This window comes from Rhea americana, unplaced genomic scaffold (genome assembly GCF_003343005.1).
Source record: "Rhea americana isolate MKP2758 unplaced genomic scaffold, rheAme1 scaffold_194, whole genome shotgun sequence".
NCBI lineage: Eukaryota > Metazoa > Chordata > Aves > Rheiformes > Rheidae > Rhea > Rhea americana.
In genome coordinates this window covers 733,895-756,502 of record NW_028186083.1, presented here as the reverse complement: position 1 = coordinate 756,502, position 22,608 = coordinate 733,895, and the positions used below count along the sequence as shown (strand labels likewise).

The following is a 22,608-nucleotide window of genomic DNA, read 5'->3' as shown; positions in this document are numbered from 1 at the left end:
GGCTGCCGGCCGGAAACCTCCCTCGGGGAGAGGGGCCGAAACCCCGCAGGCCTGAGGCAGATCTGCGCCCCCCCCCTCCATCCTCGGGGTGATTTTTAAAGAGATTTTTGCGAGTTCTCTCGCTTTCCCGGTGACAGGCAGGCGCTGGGGGTGTCGTCGTGGCGGTCCCCACGCTGCCGCCCGCCCGGTCCCCGGCGCTCCTCGCCGCGGGGTCTCGCCCTCATCTCGTAGCCGGAGCGACAGCAGTCGGGTCGCGTCGCGTCGGCCTTGAGTACGAGCAAGAGACGCGTTTTATTTCCAGCTGAATAAAGGATGGCAGGCGCGGGAGGCCGGGTGGCTGCGCGAGCGGTCCGTCGTGCCCGGGCAGTTGGGCGAGGCGCGAGGAGACCTGCGGCCTCGTGCTCCTCGCCGCCTGGCCCTCAGCCTCCGCCGGCCTCTCCCGGGCCCTGCCTCGAGCGGAGGCTCTTCGGAGCGGGGGCCTCCGCGTTGCTGGGGCTGTATCACGCCGGGGCGGTGGGGAGACGAGGCGTCTCGGTTGGAATGCTTGAACTTAGAAATTGTAAGAGCAGAAACGATGCCTGCTCCTGCACGTGATTAGGAGCAGCTGTGTGGCTCCTTGCGAACTTAGTGGCGTGTCCTGCGTTTTTACCCAATCTCTGACTTGCTTTAGACTATCAAGGAAGGAGTGTTCAAAGACRGCGGGCACGATGATACGTAACAGTTTGGTTTTCCGTGACATGTAGCCTTCCTCTTGGCTGCTGTGTGGGCACCGCATGGGTTCATTGCTGTGGTGTCCTGCATGGCTCCTAAGAGTTGTGTCAACCCTGTTGTGTTAGGGTAAGTTTTGCCTCTTAACGAGGAATCTGTAAAGCTTACCTTTGTGTTTACACCATCACAAAAGGACTTTGCGTCCAAGGGAGACTCCTGATTTCTCTTTTCGCTGGTTTGAAGTGCAGTGTCTGTTGAGTGATGAAATAAGGCATCATCCCTAGTAACTTGTCTTGGTTTAAAAATGTCCCCCCCCCCACCACCAAGTAAACAATGTATGTGAGACATTAACATTTGCAAACACACATTAAAATGAGCACTTAGCGATGTTCAGCCAGTTGTATCACTCAATTGGTTGAACAGTACTAACCCTGTAATTTTGCATATAGGGGGTCTCACACATGAATGAAAATAAAGAGGAAACATTGTATGATGAGTCCTCTTTGCTGGAATATTTCATTCCTGTGTCCTGAAGATGAAGATATGAAAGGGAACAATAATCATGGTGAAATTATTTTCTCTGCTTAGGCATTCTAAAATGTTTACAAATTTTTGTGCRTTATATGTATGTATCAAGAGGCCAAAGTGCATCTGAGTTGCAATTTTTCCTCCTTTAATTTGTCAGCATAAAGTGAAGGTATTCTAGCTTTACTGAGTCCTCCATACAGAGGACCACACTTCTCAGGAGGCTCCCTTGATGTTCAGGGATCCATGTGAGGGCTTCAAAAAAAAAAAAAAAAAAAAATTAACTGTATTGCAGGTGAACCCTATGGAACCAAATGTGTATGGAGAAGTCAGAAGTGCAGAGAGGTGTTCTGGAACTGGTCTGTTTGTGTAACATCTCCCTCCCTCCTGCAAAGATTAACCTGGCAGTAGAAGGTGTGAGAGCATCTCTAGCTATGGAGATGTCACAGATTCTTTTTTCTGAAAAGTGCCCTTGCAGCTGTCTTTTTTTTTTTTTCTTTTAATTATTTTTTTCTTTCCTGCTGGATCTTAAGTATTTCTTCACTCATTAGTTCCTAGACAGGACTGATGCTGATCTAAACAAATCCAGCTTTTTCCAGCTTTGAGGCGTTCTCTCTGTCTTTGATTCCCCAACAACCTTTCTTTTCATCGCTTAGAGTTAGTGTGCAATCTTTTCTTCACCAGGGAAAGACGTGTGTTTGCTCTAGATCCCGAAGTCTTACGTGAAGCTGTATTGCCATCCAGCTGGCCTTTGCAGCACATTTTTATTTGGAGAGCATGAGGAGAGTTTACCTTTGAGAAAGATGGCTGCTTTTTGCAGTTAGTTTTTCTAGTTTGAAATTCAGTTCAGTTTAGATTCCCCCCCCCYYCYTTTTTTTTTCTCTCTCCACAGCTACGGTTGCTAAAGTGATTGACAAATTTGAGGATGAAACTGCAGATGACATTCTCCCAGTTGGTAATATACGGAAAAAAGCTTCAGCCTCTCTTCTGGAAGCTGATAAAAGGTACATTGGAAAAGCCACATCTCGCAAAGCCTTACAAGAAGAWCTCTGGGGAGGTGTTCTGTCTGAAGAAGGATCCGGTAAGAAACGACATTTCTTTCCCCTTTTTACTAGGCTGCTTCAACCTAGTGTTAGCACTTTAGGCTGAGTTGGTGCCATCTGAAATGAGATGAGAAACACTAAATCCCTGTTACAGGGAATAAACAGGTTCACTATATTGGACACCTTTTGAAGTTCCCTCCTGAAACCCAGGCCTTATTTTTTTGGCTTAAGGGAAGGGGGAATTCTAAAGACAATGTCTGCTTCTACAGATTGAAGAAAAAATGTGACTGTATGTAAGGTGAGGCTAGCCAGAGCACTGACCGAACACTGTATGGAGGAAAAGAAAAAGCTGATATTTTTAAGCTAAAATATCTTGGGGACTGCGTGTTTATACAGTTTCTCACTGTAGAGACATCTGTACCAAATCTTGACCATCTTGTCTTCTTACCATGTCATTATTTCGTGGGAAAGGCTGTCAGGTAACATGGATCAACCCAGTGTTGAAAATGTGAAAGAATATGAAAGAAAATATGAAAGAAAATGTGAGCAGAGATCTGTTTGTGGGTGTGGCCTCATGTTTCCTTTAGTCCATTGACCAAAACCAAAAGTAACATCATGCGTAGATTTGTACTTAAAACAGATCTTGGAGCTAGATCGCCCAAGCCAGTACCCATTTGATGATATGTATTGCAGAGTGGCAGTTGTTGCTAGTTACTTAAATGACTTTGTTCTCTTTTAATTATTAGGTGACGAAGCATTAGATGAATGGTCCAGCGGCAGTGAAGATTTGGAAGACAAGGGCAGCTTAGACAGTGAAGCAAAGGAGAAACCCAGCAGTGCTGGCAGTGACCAGGAAGATGACTTGGAAGACAGTGAAGAGAAAAAAACAGATTTGTCTGTCAAGATCAAAGCACCAAAGTTCAGTTCCCAGAACATCACAGACTTTGAGAAGTTTACAGAGGGGATGGATGATGTAGGCAGCAGTGAAGGGGAGGATGAAGATGATGGCAGCATAGAAGMAGCAAATGATAGTGAGGAATATCAGAATGAAAACCATGACAATATAGAAGATGCCAAAGAGAGCAAGGAGGATGGAGGGATGATGACATTCTCAAAAGGACAAATGGATGAAGAAGTAGAAAAAGGAAAAGCTGTGAAGAACCAGTTAGGTTGGTACATGTTTGCTTTGTATTTTAACAACACTTTCACCTTGCTGACCCTAGAGAAACTGGCTGTGTTAGGAACAACTTCAGCATGCTAATGTGCTGTTAGCACACTGCACATGTGCTATGTATGCTACAGCAGCCCTAGTCATTTCCAGATCTTCTGCCAGGTGTGCTRTGCAAACTGGTGTCACTGCTGATACAAAAGTTAGCTATTATGAAGTGTATTTATTCACTGGCTTAATTGACACAGTACTGAATATACTTGTAGTATTGGTGGGGATGGGGACTTCCTACACTGSTAGTACTGAGCGGTGATGCTGGTACTCCTGTTTCCTTCCAGAGTGTAATGCTGAATATAGTTCCCATCTGTCCTACTAGACGACAAACTTCCATGTGCAGCATGTCCTTTTGAACACTAAAGCAAAGAGATGATTTTATTGATTCACAAAATTGCTGGCAGCATCATAGGATGGTGAAAGAAAAGTTATTTGGCTTGTGAAATTAATGTTTTGTTTTCTTTCTCTTTTATGAAGCACTGTGGGATCAACTATTGGAAGGGAGAATCAAGATGCAGAAAGTACTCCTAACAGCTAATCGGCTTCCACAGCCAGATACTTTCCCAACCTTTAAAAAGGAAGGTGGACAAGAATTTGACAATGCTGTCAAGAACGGTAACAATTCTCTGATGCTTCTACTTTGGGTAAACTCTGCTGTAGCCAGTATGTTGCTACATGGGGAAGAAGTAGTGGGAAGGTGAGGGCTTTGAGTTATGTGCATCTATAGCGTCGGTATTAAATGTTTGTTTGTATTTTTCTTATTAATAATTAGGTCCTTTACAAAAGGACCTTTGCATAAAACAAAAAGARTTTTCTACCCTAGACAAAGACAATACCACCTGTCATTCACATAGATATAATTAGTTTATCTGTGTTGGTGACTAGTCTTGTCACTTACGTTGTGCTGGTGAGTCTCAACTTGGGTCCTGCCCTCACTTTTAGTTTATGTGAGTCTTGAATGTAAGTTTCCTGTTGGATCTTAGAAATGACTGATTTGGTTATTGGTGTTTGGTGCAGAGCTGGGATGCTGCTTTGTCCAGAGATATGTTGTGATGCATGATACCAACTTTGYGCTGTGTCAGTGAATGCAAAGATTTGCCCTAAGCAGAAGTAATGCAGCACAAAGGAGAGGGCTTATGCTATCAAATCAACAGCAAGTATCATTTCAGCTAGGAGCTCTTTCATCTGTTTATTTTTTTTTAGGAACACTGTTAGTGATATTGACCTGATGAGACTTGTAGTAAATTATCCAATACAGCAAATATAATGTGCACACAACAACTGATAAGTACAAAGTCCTCAACTTCAGTGGGTTGTGGATCTGTTTAGTTTCTGAAAATGGACATCTTCTGTATTGGTGTTCAGGTAAATGTATAGGGAGATCAAATGTCTGGTTTGCCATCCTCAGGAATTAATGTAAACTACTCCAAGTATCAGTTGGTGTGCGGGGGGGTCCCTTTGTTATGACTTTGTTTTCTTTCAAAAGTCATACAGATGATGATGTTTATACATAGTTTGTTCTTTGTGCCCACTATTCAGAAATTAATGAACTTTGAAGGGTATTATTTCAGTGATTTTTTTTTTGAATAACTAAGATAAGCCTGGTGGTGTGTTTAAAAATTGGCAAGTTGGTGTTCCTTTCACATACATTTCTTGTTTCTCATTCTTGAAATACTTGGCTGGTTACTTTCCAGAGCATTTCAGCTCTCTAGGGAAACACTGTGTAACATGCTGGAGGATTCTGAGAGGCTTCCTTGTGTTAATCCAGTTGATACAGAACACTGTAGTGGTATCTACAACCTTGTGTGCAAAACAGCAGAAATGTGATCTGAACTGTCTGGTTTGGTGCTGATTGTATGTCTGTACAACCTTGTGGTGTTCAGTTTGCGTGCTCTAGTGATACCTTCACACTGTGAAATTTTGGCCTAGGCTGGCACAAATCAGCTTAAATTGGATTAGGAACTTTCACCATAGTTAAACCTGACCCCAAATCTTGCCCTTCCACCAACTTCTGACTACTACTTATACCTTACACCTAATCTGCACACAGTAGCTAATCAGCTTATCTGCAGTTACAGCAGGTGAGATACTTCGTGTTTTAAGGTTAGCTCTGCTGTTTTAAACAAAGTGATTGGGGGGGGGGAAAGCAAACTCCCAACAATACTAAGATGACCTTTCAGTGAAATGCATGTTATTAATGTACTTAATGAGATGCATTACAAACTGCACCAAGCACCATGTTTCATTACAGGTCTAAAATGCAATATCATTAAAGACCTTTAACAGAAACAGTGGTTGACATTTTGATATTTCCCATAAGCAAAATACGTCCAAGAACATGGAGTATAATACAGTACACAGTTACACAGTACAGCAGAGAGGTTAATCTTTCAGTTGTCCAGAATGTTAAAAGGAAATCCATGGATAGTGTTTGCTCCGTGATTCCCTCCCCATCTTCTTCTCATAATATGGGCAGGAAAAGTTCCAGTAGCATACTGTGATGTTCCTGATAACATATGTTCATATATTTAGTGTGTGAAGACAGCAAAGAGATACAGCTGGAGGGATCTGTGTGAAGTTTGCAGAGAAAAAGCTTGGCCTGACAGACAGGAAGGACATTTTGATGTGGATGTGTCTAAGCTGAAGTAGTTGCATCTATGTAGGGCTGGAACTCAGTTCGTACAGGTAATGTGGTGTGAATTTGTGATACTGTATGCATTATTCTTAACAGTAAYGAATTTAGGAACATCCTGGTACTATTACACTTGTTTAGCATTTTCAAGTATTCTTTATGAGGCCATTTTTAAATTTCCTTTTTCTTAGCGCAGTCTGTAATTGTGTGGTAAAGTAGGTTATGATAGATATTCTTTTTTGATGAGCTGTATTATTGTCCCATTTGAATACATTTCACTGCTATGCAAAGATGTTTTTACCAGAAGTTACCATGTACCAAGCATGAAATGAGGAATAAACTTAACACCAAGCATGTTCCTAGTCCTTCCTGGATGATATGTGACATGTTTCTCTCACTGTGCTGTGTTGGGCATTGAGAGAGGGATGCATGACTAATCAACAGAGCTACAGCTTTACCACATGGGCACTCTGAGCTGTATTACGTCTTCACTCAAGGAGCTCCTGTGTGGATAACATGGGTATGACCGTCAGTTCAGTAAGCAAAACTAAATCCTTTCTAAAAATATATGTCGTAATATATTTAAAGCTGTTTCTTGAGTTGACGAACCATGAGTCAGATTTGATTTATGAGGGCCACCTCGCTTTTTGTAAATCAACTTCCAGTAATAGTCCTAATTTTTAGCTGATGGAGTGGCTTAGTGGCTTCTTTAAAAATAAGCCTTTTATTTGATTGTAAATGATGATTTAATGGGCTGGATACACAGTTCTTTGCTCTTGAGCTGTCATCACTGTTGTGTTACCAACTTTTGGACAAGATATCACTCCCCTACCAGGAAAATTTAGAAATGTACATAGGAAGGTTTAAAGATTAACCAGYTGGCTGTGAGTTGAAGACAGGACTTTGTGAATACTGGATGTTGAGACTGTTCCATTGTGCATAATGTGCTTCAGTCTTGGACAGGATTTGGAATGATCATGACATTGACACTGTTTTGGACTGGATGATACTCCAGTCCAAAAGTGGGAAGCTTCAGCACTTCTTTCTATCTGCAAAATAAATGAACATAGCTTCTTTGTTTAAATTGGGCATGTTGTCATGGCCTTCATTGAATAGGAGGAAGCAATTTGRTGTGTAAATTTGTGCAAAATAATTRATCCCCAAATCTAAGMTCTCTATTTAAATGGTAGCCTGATGAAGGTGTGCGGGCACAGGGGGCTCTCAGTGCCCAGCTCCCTTTGAACCCTGTACAAGTCCCAAGCATCTCTTTGCAAGTTGCCCCAGAATGCTTCTGGTAGTTTATCCAAAATGCTTCCATTGTTCAAGAACCTTGTATTGCACAGTTCACAGGAAGGATGGATGTTCTGAAATGGAAACCAGTCTTTCCTTACCTTTGACTCTTTGGTACCCCCTATATGGGGAAGGGAGGCAACTTTCTGTTTGTGCAGCTAGTGGTGGTAGGGAAGTTCCCAAAGGGATCAAGTGTAATGGTGTTAAAGAGTTTGACAGCGATGTGCTGTACAGTTGCAATTTTAAAGCCAAATCTGAGTAAAAATGATAAAGTCATGCTTGTTTCCCAAATTTTGAGATTGGAGGTTACAAAAGCTCAAGYATTTAATATTTTTGTAATCTTTTATGAAAAAAATAATAAAAAAGATATAACGTGTCTTGGACAGTCTTGYATTCCTGAGATCTCAGGTTCTGGTGGATGATTTACTGCAAAATTGCTTATAAATTGAAGTAGAAAATGTTTTGCAGACCTGGCAGCTTTCAGGCTTCACACCCATTTGTCACCCAGCATTTCCCTTTGTGTATAGAACAAGAATTAATTAGGCTGCACTGCAGGAAAAGTTTATGGCCATAATTTATATAGGATGAATTTCTGTTTAAAGAGACAGCATTGCTTTGTTTGCACTGTCTTACTTTTTCTTTCTTTCTTTTTTAAATCTTTAATTATATTCCAGATTTTTTTTTTCTGTCATCCTTTTTACATACAAATTGGTGACCAAACTGTGGTCATGCAGCTCATGTTTATTCCTGTTTTGCATCCATGGAGAAAGTCTGAGTGGTCTTTTAATACTGAAATTACAGTGGCCGCTCTTTGAATGCAGTGCARATGCTTAATGTTTAATACACTGTACACATGAACTCCCACAGCTTACATTTCTAAGGTGCTGTTGCCTRGAGTGGTCTGTTTCTCCAAGATACATTTGTATTCTCTTGCACCGTATCTTCTAGTCTAGTGCAGGGCTTGAGATGTTGCCTCTGTTTGGGGTCTTGCACGTTCAATTAATGTTTTTCATAATCAATGCAAGTCAGAATTTGCAATCTGCTCCTGATTTGCACATTAAAGAGACCCATTAATTAAAAATTCCAATCCCTGGCATGTTCCCGCAGGATCCTTGCATTATTTACATAGAAAAGGAGTGCAAGGTGCAAGTTTCTGTGCTGTGTCTTTGCACAGATTGCATGCTGCCATTCATATTTCTATGTATCTTTTCAGGGGGGAGGAAGGTTAGAGGTGGATCTCATGGAAATTTTGCAAAAAATTACCTCAAGGGCAAGAAAGAGCCAGAGAAGAGGTGGAAGAAATGTTAGCAAAGCCAGCATCCAGTGTGAGGAATTAAACGGTTCCAAGGTTTGCGCTTATTATAATAAATCTTGATTCAGTGACCAAAAAAAGAAAAGAAAAAAGGGGGGGAGGGTGAGCAGAGCTAATTTTGGGGGAGGGGACAGCAGAGCTTTAAGGAGTAATCTCTCTCAATCAACAAAGGCTAGAAGCTGTTGTATCTGCCCTGTGTAGCTAGGATTGCTAAATTGTCTTGTAGCTCTGTTCTTGCAATTTTACTTTCCCCTTAAAACAGTTAAAAATACTCAGCTGGGAGTGTGCCATTGACTAGTAGCTGGACACTGATACATTATGCTTCACAAAAAGTGCTGAAAGTTACAGCTTTTAAATAGTATAAGGTGTTATTTCAGTCTTTAGTTCGAGAGATGAGGAGTTAAAAGCATATAGAAACCAGGTGAGGCTCTTACAGAAGGCAAAATGCTGATGGAAGTTGCAAAAGTTCAAAAGAGTATTTGCTTGTATATGTTTTCACATATACTTTCCAAGTTTTCAATAGTGCATAGAATATAAACTGCCAGTTGAATTTTTGCTTCTGTGCTTTGACTCCATCTGTCAGTATATTAAGAGAAGATACTAGAATCCTATRTTTCTGGTGTTCTGCATAAACTCAAGATAAGTTGTTCTGAAGAAACATGAAAAATAACAGATCTCGGTAAGAGGAAGGCATGTAAGGTCCAGTGCTATCCCCCTCTTAATGCTTCTGTGTTCTTTGTTCTCTTTGGTGCTTCTCACTGTGCAGGTAGTCAGCACTGTAAGACCTGGATCTGCTCACTGAAGGAACAAAAACGGGGATGGCAAATGTTAACTATTATTTATACTTTGTAGAGCTATGGAGAAGTTATGCAAAGGTTTGYGATCAATAAGAAAACCAACCTGTATAAAGTGAACCAGCTGAAAATCAAATGAGATTCTCCTTATGCTTGCAAGGCCATTATCCCCAGACCTGCCAGGGTTATTAACATATTAATGGAGCTGCACTGGTGAGTGCTGCCTAGCAGTGGACTGCACTTTTCATCATGGTRCCTTGCCTACTGCTGCTAGACACAAAATTGTATACTGCATTTCARATTCTGGAGAAATTTCTGCATCTTTTCCCATCTTTACAATGATTCTTGAGCTTGAATTTGTATTTTCTAAAGTCAACTTTATCTTGTTTTTCTGGTCACTGCAGTATTATTCTGGAGTATTCATCCATGAACCTTCTCTATGGCAATGAGTTAAGGGGCACTGCCTCCACGCACAGGAAGCAAATTGTGTATTCCTTGTCTTCAAGGAAGATCTGTTATCTAGAAGAAAACTTGTTTCCCCATGCTTTTTGCATTTCTATAGTATCCCTTTAAAATCTCTTCAGAAGAGTTGTTCCATTGGACTTGCACAAAGAAATGAGCTTATACTGGAGACCGAGTTGAAGAGCACTGCCATTAGCAGAGCTGACAGATAAGCAGTGCTGCAAAGTGCAACCTTGCTAAGTCTATGAACACCTTGTACCAGGTGCCAGAGAATAGTAATAGAACAGAGCATTTTGCCTCATAGGGCTAGATTAGAACTARTGATGGAGACCAGTCCTTTTTTGCTCCTACAAATAGTACTTGCTACCCATGCAGTATTATGCATAACGTGTTTTTTTTCATGATGACTCTAGTGATGCAATTAAACGTTGTAATAGGAAATGACAGTTGATGCCTGGAGACTGGTTCTTAGTTCTGCCATTCTTTGTCTGTACTGGTTTTGGACTGCAGAGCGTGAAGGCATATGCACCTTTTACAGCCTCAAAATGTGTTTTACGTGGGATGTTGTGGCATAACTTTGATCAAAAGGAAGAAATGGAAAGAGGAAAAAAAGGAAATGAGTATGAACTCCCTGTAAAGTTTGTAGATTGCAAACAGTGASTTGCTTCCTTACTGTAGCCAGTTTCTTCAACTTGGAGTCAGTTGCTGGATAACCTATATTACCCATTGATTATTTATTCCCTTAAGGTGTTACACGTCTCAGGTACAGCTAGCCAACGGTTGCTATTTAATTGCGTTTTACTGAAAAGTAGAGTTAAAAGGTGCACTTAGAAAACTTCGCAGGACTTGTCTGGAAGTGCCCAAGGCTTAGTGTTTGGTGCTGCTTGTGAAATGAAGATGTTGACTTTTCTTTGGTGCAGTCCAAACAYCTGGATTGCGACAGAAGAGCCTCTGTGTCTGGGGTGGAATTAAGCTGCATTTGTAGTGGATGTGCTAGTAAAGGACTGTCCTTGCCTCTGGAGCCCCAAGGACCTTTATAAAAATTGCCTGCATTGGACTCTGGTGCTCCAGGTTGGCTAGCTGCTCCTGTGACATGTTCCAGTGGCTTGCAACTAAACAGAGCATGTTTGAGGACAGGGCCTCTTCAGGACGTGGGTAGGAATCCCACTTACATTCATTTCCRGCAGGAGACCTCCAAAGACAGCGGGTGTTTTTTGGTTTTACATTGCTGCATGCTGAACCTTTCTGTATGACTGCTTCATACTGAATGCGTTTATTTTCTTCTGGGTTGGGTTCTGTAATATCCTGCTGAAAAGAGACTYGAAACGGAGGGAAAGAGTCTGTTTATTTTCTGCTAAGTATATGTTTTTATTTTCTTAATACTTTTTTAGTAAGCATTTTTGCTGGGTTCTGTTATTCTGATACCTGATCTTTAAAACACAGATGTTATTCTGTATAACATCTAGATAAGCTGTGTCCCAAGAAGCTGGTTATGTAGTGACTCACCTTGAATAAGACCAAGTTTTCAGCTACTGGAGAACCTGTTACGCTTCCCATAAGAGGCTGTGTCCCTGGGAAATCTTTCTCCCCTCCAGTTGTGCAACGCACTCTGTCTAATGGACTTGTCCCCTGTCTCACTCCTTGGTTGCATTTGGTTCTCGTTTTACACATCTAGTTAGTGAAAAGCTGTCATATGAAATGTGTTTTATTGATACAGGCTCAAAATTTTTCAGAGAAGCCTACGGGAATCAGCTGCCAATAATTCCAGTCATAATTCTGTTATAGTCTCTATTCGTGGGATACTTCTAAAACTGAGGCGTGTGCATAAAGTTTTGCATGTGTTAATCCCATTGCAGAATTGGGCTGTGGGAGAAGTCAGGCAAGTGTTTCGTGACCTATCACAGCTGTCTGTGAAATGTTCAGAAATCCCCTGTGGGAGGTACTAGAGAAGCACAGGATGACTTTTTAATACAAGGTTTGAGGCACTTTATTTTTTCCTTTTTTTCCCCCAGAAAGAAACTTACCCTTCTGCACTGATGCACTCTCTTGCACACGTGTTAAAATTGAAATGCTCCCATTTTACAGGTTATCTTCATAGCTGTCTGTGTTGGACACCATTGAGGTTTATTTTAAAGCTGTCATAAATTCTAGTGCAAGAAATAGTAGGAAAGTACTTAGTTGTTGACCTAATCTATCTGAACTTCAGATCACAGGATTACACCAGGCTTTGGGTGCATCAAATAGATTTGCTTACAGTTGAGTTTCCAAAGATAATTAATAGCTAATTAAATCAAGTTTAGCTAAATACTTGTGCAGGTTGATCTGTATACTCTGCAAACAAGATGCAGGGAAACAAAGGCTTGCAAAGCATCCAGACAAGCATGTGCAAATGTCAGCTAACTCGAATTAATTGGCAATTGGTTACCTTGAGATGGAAACTCACTGCTTGTCACGATAAATGTAATTAATGGCCTTGTATTGTATGGAGAGGTCAGTCTGGATGGGCTGATGTCCCCTTCTGGTCTTAATATCAAGATAACTATGAAATTTCACGTTTCTTTTTCCTCTGTCATTCTTGCATATATACTTTGAGTTTCCTGCCTGGCAGAGGCTGGAACACATGATGTCAGCTTCTTTACATTTACAGTAATGTAAAACATCAGTTTTTATAAAATCTCATTTTTACAAGCCCCATCCACTCCCTGGTTTGGGCAGATTCAAAAGATGATGGTTGAGGCAAATCAGTAGAGCATGAACTTCATGAAAGTGTTTCTCTCCCTGCTCTGCTTCCCCCCTCCCCCAATTCCCACTAATAAAATCCTGGAATACCAAGCCTTTTATTCTATTGTTTMATCTATTTATTTTCTTTATTTTTAGCAAACTCATCTCTGCCTGATCTTGTTGTCCTTACTGCCAAAAGCAGTAATATTAGAATGAAAAGGCTAATTTGAGTCCATTCGGTAACTGTGGAAGTCAGTTCAACTGCATATGTGAAAGGGGTTTACAGCATTGGCTCCTTTGTGCTCAAGGAATAAAATTTTTGCCTATGCACTAGGCTTTTGCATCATTTGCATTCCAATGGCGCTAGCAAATTGGGCCTTTGGTGCGGCACAGACCTTTTTCTTGCAACCATCAGAAAAGTAGGCCTTTTTCCTACTATCATTTGATAAAATTCCAGAAACTCAGTATTTTAGGAAGCATGAAGGAAAAGTAAATCTGTTCAGGTTATTTTAAGAAATCATGTGAGTTAACAAGTGCTTTGTGCTAGGATTCAAGTGAAGTCCGTTAGAAGCATGTGTGTAACTACAGCACTTTTGGAAAAATCAGGTCAGCTGCCAAAATCAGCTCTGCTGCCAAAGGGATTGTAACTAGCCTATAATTTAGTCAAGGGGGACTCTTCTAGCTTCTGTTTTGTAAGCTCACCCGTAGCTTTTTATTTTTATATTGTTTGAGTTTTGGGGCACTAAGACATGGGGGTGCAAATGTGAAGATTGCCTCCTGATAGTGAAAGTCCTGCATGCCTTGTTCTTTTCCTCCTACGGTTAGTTACGCAGTGGGAATAATAGAAAAGCTGTGGTCCAAAAGCTTCATGTTAAAGTATGTGATACCTTGAGGAATTTCCCCCGCCTTTCCTTGGCTAGGAACATTGTTCTGCTGTTGGGAATATAGAACAAGCTCCAAAAGTAATACTGACAGACTTCAGAATTATGATACAGTGGAGCTCTGGCGTAATTCTTTGTTGAAGAAGTTAGAGGCCTAAAATGTTAAGGCTTATTGTTATTCTGAGTTGATAATCTCTGCCTTGCTTTAATAATTTTTCCTCATGCCTGGATAGCCTGCGAGTTGCACAATAATCACTCACACAGCTTTGTAATCAATGCCCAAAGTAATAGGATTCCGCTGGCCAACGGCAATTAATAAATTTGTGTCTTTTTTAAAACACTAGCAAGTCGGGCCTGAAATACGACTGACTGGCTTTCCTCATTTGCATATTTATTGCAGTGGAAAAATTCTTGCCGAATGATTGATGTTGAGCCTGCCTCTTGAATTCCAAACAGCACATTATTATGAAATGAAAAATGCCGGCCATACAGTTGATTAAAGTTGAAGACAGTGGAATCGGTGTTTTTTAAGATTGTGGGAGAATTAAAGGCATATTTTAATAGATGTTGACAAGAAGTGAACTAACAAAAGCAAAGCAAAGGATTTGCTTGAAAAGATTTAATCAAACGTGTTTCTTGGGGGATTAATTGCTGGGGATGACTAGTGCAAGTGGCTGGCTTGTGGATTTGAATGAGAAGTATTGTTCTCAGGCCAGTGTATCGAGTGTCATTTTGACCTGTAGTTTAACTCCTGTCCCAGAGTCGYTGGAGAGGAGCGAGAATTTCCTCTTGTCATCTGAATGTTTGGGTCAATACGTGAACCTGATAACGACAATTTTTATTATGTATAGCTATTAGAATAGAATAGGTTTGGTTTCTCTCCTTATTTCATTTGTGTAGTGTGACCGGTGCACTGGGTGCTGCACATGCTGTGTGCAATGGTGACGCACGTTTCCAAGGCATGAGGGAAATTCTCCCGGTATTTGGTGGTTCAGCTTTTGCTCAGCGTACTGTAGTTCAAATACAAGCGTTGCTTCAGCTTTTCTGCGCGAGTGCTTAGCGCAGTCTGCAGAGGTGTATGGAAGATTAAAAGCTTGTGCACTGACAATATCCCCGTGATGCCTGAATCTCAGATTTAATTGAGGGGAAAAAGCAGTTAATTTCTAGCTTTAGTGTGAGCGCTGAATCTCCGTGGTGTCCTGTGCATGCGGTGATTTGTGCTGGCGTGCACAAACTGGTGCTCCTGTTGGCACGTGTGCCCAGTTGCCCCCGAGGCACCACGAGCATGCGGTGGGGCTCCCGTGGGAGCTCTGCTCCAAGAGCTCTCAGCTGCAAGAGGTGTGACAGGCGCCGGGCTGCCTCTGTGTGTACCCTGAGAGCCGGGCTTCCAGTCCTCAGCGTGGAAAATCATCTTCTGGGTAGACTGGGTTTTCTCTCCTCTGAGAGCTTCCWGCTTTCTCCCCCATACTGCTGTGACGCATCGTCTTCATGGGAATAAGGTGATTTTTGAGAAGCTTTTATTTGTGTTTTCCATGTGTGTAGTTCCCAAGTGTCATCAATACAGATAAAGAGTCTTGTGAAATAYGGAAAATTCTCACCTTAGTTTGCAAAAATGGGAGGCTGAGGCACGGCTAGTCTTCTTCAGCTTTYCTAATGCACAGACGCACAGCATAGCCGGTCTCATTGCTGGCGGCAGCCTTTCCTGTGGTCCTTTCACAGCTGTTTCCAGCCGTTGGGTTGGGTTGGGGAGGGTAAACCCACAGTTTCTCTCTGGCTCTGTTTTACCCTTAAGTTTCTAAATGTTGTTCACAGCAGCTGCTCTCMGCATTTTTCCTTCTGCACTGGATGGAGTGAAGTTCTGGGAGTTTTGCCCTAATTTTTAGGATTCTGTCCTTTACCTCTGGACTTGGCATCATGAGAATGTGCTGCGTAGGTGCTCTGAAGGCAGGCAGGAGGGCTTTGCCACATGGAACAGTTTTGGGAATCTCAGTGGTTGGCTCTCTCTGAATACCTTTGAAAATCTGGCCTTGAGGCACCTGCTTTTTTTCCATTGACTTAAAGCGTCTCTGTGTGAGGCTGTTCCCTGCGGCTTACCTACCAGCTGCTGCTCTCCGCAGCTGTTTGGGAAGATGAAATGAGCCCCCATTTTTAGAGGTTGTGCCAAAAAGTGCCAATATCTTCCTGCACAGAAAGCTGCCGTGCTGTAGAAATGCTGAATCTCCAGTGTTGGGAGAGCATGGCAAGCATGATGCTCGTAGCTCCCCAGCACGGCAATGCTTGGGTGTCAGTGTCGGCAGCGGCCGAGACGGCTGACCAAAGGTAATACCGGTGGGGCTGGTTGCCCACAAGTAAGGAGCTAGCATCTCACATAGGGTAACACCAGCAGCAGAGCTGGTGTGTCTGTAACCACTGGCACTGACAAAATTGATTTTTTGTAGTTTGAGAGCAGTAGGACAGATTTCATCTCTGGTGGGTCTGCTGACACTTTGATACATGGCAGTGCTATCCCTGAATGGAGCTAAATACTCCAGGGCTACTTTCTGACTGGGTGAAGGGATGTATAAAATGAGAACGTATGAGAGAGTATTAACAGAAAGGCACACTTTGATTTACTGATAGTGGCTCCCAGCTTTCTTGGCGGATTGATATGCTGTCTGCTGAATCTGGAACAACTATTTCACTCCTGTACGCAAAATGAAGGGGTTCCTGCGGACTCCTAAAAGTGACTCTTACAAGTTAGCATCTCACTGCAGACACTCCGAGTCCCATTTAAGCTGGAAGTTACATTCAGGCCACGCTGACCGTGCTCTTGTAGCAGCTGCAGATGCATCTCACTCAACGTCCTTTTTTCTTTTCCAAATGGCAGTTTTAGAAAAGTTTGATGGAAGGCAGGGTTGCATGCTGTCCTGGGATTAGTTGGCCTCTCTTACCCACACAGCATGATTTGTTGGTTTAGGGATTTTAGTTGCTTGTATTGAAATACCATACAGGAGTCCAGCTTTCTTTGATTTTAAGGAAGTGCTGAGCCACCTGTCCTCAAAGAACACTACATTGGATGAGTAAAATAACTCCTGAACACGGAGACAGTTTTGAGATTTCTTTTCTTACTGGTGGTTTATGGCCCAATATAAGGGCAGATGTTAAAAGTGAGCTGTGACACTGATATATGTATAAGGTAAAAAGCTTGCTCCTGCAAATTGCCGTGCAGATTATATGAAAGATGCAGCAAAATTGCCAGCAGTGGGTAGGAGAGAAGGGGCGGAAGTGGTGCGTGGGGGTTAACAGTGAGGGTAGGCTCTGCCGGCAAAGTCATGTCAGAGCAGTTTCTCGTACTGTGACTTAGAGCTGCTTTCTCTGTCAGTCTGCAGTCTACTGTCATTGCCCACTGCACAGACAGTGAGCTGGGAATGGGGAGAACCAAGAAAAGTTCAGGCAGCAATACACAACAGGGCATTGCAGACACCCAGAAGTGATATCAACGGCAGAATTGGGGTAGTCAAAAAGCTGTAACAGCACTATTTAGCCTTGACCAGTTTGCGGTGCTTGCAAAAACCATTGGGTTTTTTTTTTTTTTTTTTTGGTTGGTTGGTTGTTTTTTTTGTCCCCAAAGCTTTAGAAATTGAAAATCTAGAGACTGCCTAGGACATAAACCCGGCTCATGGCAGTGGGAGGCCAGTTGCCGCGTGGTCAGGGTTGGCATTGCTTGTGCTCCTTGACGTACATCTGTCTTTGTCCTGTAAGCAGGGCAGGAGGGAGAGCAGGAGGTAGAAACCCCACAGTTATCGCCTGTGGAAACGGCTAGCTGGTTGCCTTGCCGTACTGGTGTGCTTAAGAGAAGGCTCTGTGTTGGTGACAGTCCTCTGTTAATTGTCTGTTTCAGACCAGGAGCAGTGTTAAAAAGATGATCTGCTGGGGAGCAGAACAGGAGCGCTAGCTCCCTGCTTTCCTTCAAAACGATGGTTTGCATCTGTAAAACAGTTCTGTTTTATCCTGCCTTCATTCACAAATGGGTTCAGTCTTTTCCCCAGAGCAGGCAATATAAAGGCAAGTGTTAGAGGGAAGAGAAGATGAAGGGAGACAGGAGACTGGGAAGAAAACCATCCCTCTTAGATTAGATGTGAAATGGATAGGGCTGGATGGGAAGAGGGCAGGGGAGGGTTATACTTGGCTTGTGAAGTTGAGTTTACAGCACACTTAAGCACCCAACAGTAACAGTGAGAATCCTATCCAATAATGCTATTAAATACACAAGAATTGAAAGCATGGAAATTACCCAGCTGTAAGAGGCTCATGATGAAGCCAGTGCCTGGAATAATTAGCCCTCCCGCCTGGTTACACACAAGGACATTGTCTTCCCTGCCCTTCACTCCAAATAAAATTGCTTCCCATCCCCACTTCTGTTGGGGTCCATATCTCCTAGCCTGGGGGAGCTTGAGCCTGCCTTTATTCCCTGCCTGTTTGCAGTGGCCCTGATACACCCCCGAAGAGCTGGAGTGCTACTCCAGTTGTAATTGGCAGGATCAAAGCCGCCTGGGGTGCATTAGCACTGCTGCTGGAGGAGAGGCAGCGGGTAGAAAATAAACAGGTTCAGAAGCTCTGGGGACATTTGGCTGTGTTACAGGCAGTGGGAAAGATTTTGCTGCTATAAGCTGTGTGCTCAGGTTAGGGCGGGAGCGCTTTCTTTTGCAAATGATGCTCTAGCTTCAGCCATGTACCACAAATGCATTTTTAAGGGCTTTTGTCTATTGTCTCTTAGAATTGTTTTGATGCTAACACAYGACTGTTTTACAAGTATGGCAAGCCTAATCTCTTAATAGGTTTATATAGAACAGCTGTCAGTGTATCTATAACGAACTGTGGATGGGGGAGGATAAGTCCAACTGCTGATCTGCAACAAAAATCTTAAAGTGTCTTCTCCTTGACATTCCTGTTACTGAGGTCAGGCCATAATTTATCTGAAGATGGTGACAACTGAGCAATATCGCAGTGGCAACATGTGAGAGATTGAGACCTCTGTGCTGTTTTCTGCTTGCACTGCCTTTGTCTGGCTGATGAAGATTTGCTGTTCACTCTAGCCATGATCTCTGTGTCCCCCATTAAAAGAAGAAAAACAGGTAGAAAAAAAAATCAAGTAGGCAAAAGTCCCCTCCATGCTGTTACACTAACTGTTAAGGAAGAAACAGGTCTGGGAGTTAACCGAAATATCTGCACTGACTTCACATCAGCAGAGAAACTGGTGGGGAGTCACTGGGTAAGCTGTGGGGAATGTCCTACCAGCATAGCACTGCTGCAGGCTCTGCACTGGACCCTGTTTGCTGTCGGCTAGAGCTGCTCCCGCTCTGCGAGGATGCATGTTTTGGGTGCAAAGCTTGTACGAATCCTGCAAAAAAACAGATCTTGTCATGGTATGCTACATTGCTCCAAGTAGTGAATTTTCTCCCCTTTCTATATCTCCCCTCTCTAAAAATAGAAGGCAATATACTGATGTCAGGTGAGTGTAAATTAATCTTTGGAAAGTTCAGTTTAGGTTTTTGGGTAGAAGCATGCTAAATGTTTTACCTTTAAGAGCTGACCCTGTGATTGATGTGTAGCAATGTGTGAAGGGAGAGTTTGTGCGGGCCCAGACAAACACTTGTGGGTTGCCACAAAAGAACTGCTTTTAAAGAACAGATGCTGCAACAGTGTGTAGTTAACCCTTCCTGAGGTCAGCTGAAATTGTATGTCCTTTCAGGACATAAGTTCAGCGGAACAGAGATCATTTTGTCTGYGTCTAGGTACATACAGAAAAATTGTCAGCTACAAAAGCCTTTGGATACGCAGCATCAGACCTACCTTCAGGATTTCTGCCTGCAAATACCATGAAAAGCAGATATTCATCTTCCTAAAACTTGAGCTCACATCATGCATTGATCCTTTTTGGGCACCCCTCCACCCCARTCTTTTCTTCACTTTATTTTTAGAGTGCCCTATTGATAATCTTGAAATTGGAAGTTCTCTTTTTCTAAAAATCTCTCAGCCTGCAGTTTTACTTCTCTTATTGGAATCCTCTCATTAAACTTACCAGGTCATTGTTTTAAGTTTCCTCTATAGATCAGATCTTGCTACATTTAATTTTACTTACAATCTAATTTCTTATACCTCCTGCRTGGTGAGCACAGCAGCATAGAAACCAGCAATAGTCACAACCCTGCAGGAGTTCAGTTTTCCTTCTTGCCCTCCCTCCTCTTGCTCCCTATACCATGCACATCATGAAAGTGAGAGTGCAAGCTTAGATGGGCTGTACGTATATACGTTCCCTTGTGCTGATTCATGCTGTTGCTCAGAAGCTGGCCTCCACTGCAGAATTTAGCTAGAAGAGAAATTAACTAGTCAGCAAAAAAGATTGTTGTCATACGGATGTGTTATCTGAGGTTTTTGCACACAGTATTGTTTCTTCAATATGCTAATCCTTTAGGATCTGTAGTCTTAATGTTTGTCAATGAAACATTAGGTCAGTATACTCCTAAGGTCCGGCCAGGCAGATGTTTAGAAGTCCTCCGTCTTCAAAACGAAGTGTGCTTCGTTTCAAAAAGAAGTGTGCTTTCTCAGTGTGCTGTTGTTTGACATTAACAGTTACAAATCAGTCTGAAGTTAAAACCACATCTCTAACTGTTTAGAGAAAAATATTTAATGAGATATATGTTAGCTGTTGCAGAAATGCAGGTGCAAGATGAGGAACCAGGCACTGCAAAGCTAAGTCTTCACCAAAATCAAGTGTCAGTGGTAAGCTCAATGATGTTTCTTACTCTGCAGGTTATAAAGCCCTGAAGGCGTTGCTGAGAGTGTTAGTGGACCTTCAAGATGAGCTGCTTTATCAATACCCAGGCACAAGGCATCTGGTAGATGGAAAGCAATCAAAAATTGAGAGGTGAATACAAAATAAGACAAGAACTTTCTGAGTCCTTTGGTCTTCAGCTCTTAAACAGGAAAATTTGCAGGTTTCTTGACCAAACTCATTCTCTGCTGTTGTCTCAGCAGCTGCTGCTGCATCTAGTGACAAACACTCTGGATAAATGGCCCTTTGAATTCCTCCTGCCTGTATGGAAAGTCCATCTTGTAACCTTTGAGAGTGAAGGAGGGGCAAAACTATGGGGTTTTTCACATAAATATTATCATGGGATGGAAGGAGCATGAGTTTTAGTGGAGGAGTGGTTAAGAATTATACATGTTGCCTCAGAAAGGTATAGAGTGTTTGTATTTTTGTTGTAGTGATGATGAAATCCTCAGCAGTAATGATGAAGAGAAAGGGGATGAGGCTCAGAAGAAGAGGAGGAGCCTACTGAAACGAAAGCTAAAGATGGAAGACTACTCAGAATTCGTGGCCAAGCGATTTGCTGACTTCAGAACGTATCGGAACAGTGTCTTGCAAAAGTGGCATGACAAGACAAAGTTGGCATCGGGCAAAATGGGAAAGGCAAGTCTTCATTCGTGCATGCTGACGTACTTATCATTTAGAAAAGATTTGTGGAACAGCAGTTTTCTGTCATGRATGTTTCAAGTAAAGCCCAGAATTACAGCAGTAAGAATTAAATACATGTGTACACACTTCTCCCAACTTAAAGGAGTTTGCAAAGAAGCAGCCCTCAAATTTCAAAGGCATAAGCTGCGGCCTTTCGTTTTGAAGGGCAAGAAAAATAATTTCTTAACAGCAAATAGTTYTCCAGTTTTTTTCACCCTCTTGGATAGCACTGATATTCTCCCAGCTAGCCATCTTAGCACAGCCACCCTGCAGCAGCAAGAAAGCTCTTTGAACATGTCAGTGTTACTGATGAACAAGCTACTTGTATTTTGTAACAGAACTAGAGACTTTTGTGGCCCCCTTACCAAAGTGTACACTTTAATTCARTAGGTAATCATTTCACCCTAAGATCTAGGGTCTCCTAACATATGTGAGTTAATATTAATCGTTGAGTAGTTTCTGTGAACCAGAACAGCAAAGGCACTTTTTAAGCCTGGCCTCAGGTTATCGCAAGTTGAGAGGGGAGGGAGAGGGAAAAAAAAAAAATCCCTGCAAAAATCCCTACAACAAACCCCAATCCCTCTCCTTTGGAATACCGTCTGCTTATCCACTGACATGGAAAGACAGAGGAACATTGCTGCCTTGAGGAAAAGCTTTCTGTATTATCTGACACTAGTTAATGTTGTTGCAGGGTTTTGGTGCCTTTGAGCGTTCAATCTTGACTCAGATTGATCATATTATGATGGACAAAGAGAGATTACTACGGCGGACGCAGACCAAGCGATCAGTATACAGAGTGCTTGGAAAGCAGGAACAGGAATCTCATCCAGTCCCCGAATCTTTGCCTGAAAATTCGGTAAGGSCATTTTGTTTATGTAACTGATCCTATAGAAGTAGTGAAACTATGCAGATCAATCAGTTTGAGCCTTTAGCATGTAATATTCTTGTTTGTGAGAGATTTATGAAGGAGATAACATGACTGTTGATTCTTACAATGTAATGGATAAGATGATGTAAACACTTTAATTCCTTTCTTTTTTTATTCTTTTCTTTTTTCTTTTTTTTTTTTTCGTATTTGCAGTATTACCTGTGCCAGTTCTTGATAGTTAAATCAAAGCCTGGTATGAAATTGTACCACTCTTGTGCTAAAGGCACTGATGCAGTCACTAAGTCTGCTTTTTGAGGAGGCAGCTGCAAAACTTTGTCTTTACTCTGAAGTTTAGAGTTCTTGGCACAGAAAGTCACTTCTAAGATCATAGTGCATAAAACCTGCAGCATATTTCTGCTATTAATTTAGTATTTAAGACTGCATAAACACTCAATTCTGTGAGAACATGTAGAATTAGGCACTTGCAATATATATTCTTGTCACTACATTAAAAAAAGAACTGTAATATTTTGCTAGAAAGACTTTGTACACTCTCATTCATTTTCTAGTAATTCTAGTAAAGGAATTGTGAATGTATATTGGCTTTGGCAGCTTTTCTATCTTGCCTTTAAGAGTATTGCTAGTCTTTAAA

General features: G+C 42.0%; 1 protein-coding gene across 1 annotated transcript in view; it reads left to right on the top strand.

The window, feature by feature from the left end:
* Positions 1 to 22,608, top strand: part of AATF (apoptosis antagonizing transcription factor) — a 57,140-nt gene that overhangs the window by 2,055 nt on the left and 32,477 nt on the right. The window contains exons 2-7 of the mRNA XM_085302942.1: positions 2,126 to 2,314; positions 3,023 to 3,445; positions 3,976 to 4,113; positions 20,383 to 20,497; positions 20,839 to 21,043; positions 21,780 to 21,944. Of these exons, the coding sequence (XP_085159068.1) occupies positions 2,126 to 2,314; positions 3,023 to 3,445; positions 3,976 to 4,113; positions 20,383 to 20,497; positions 20,839 to 21,043; positions 21,780 to 21,944 (1,235 nt within the window). The remainder of the gene's footprint in view (positions 1 to 2,125; positions 2,315 to 3,022; positions 3,446 to 3,975; positions 4,114 to 20,382; positions 20,498 to 20,838; positions 21,044 to 21,779; positions 21,945 to 22,608) is intronic.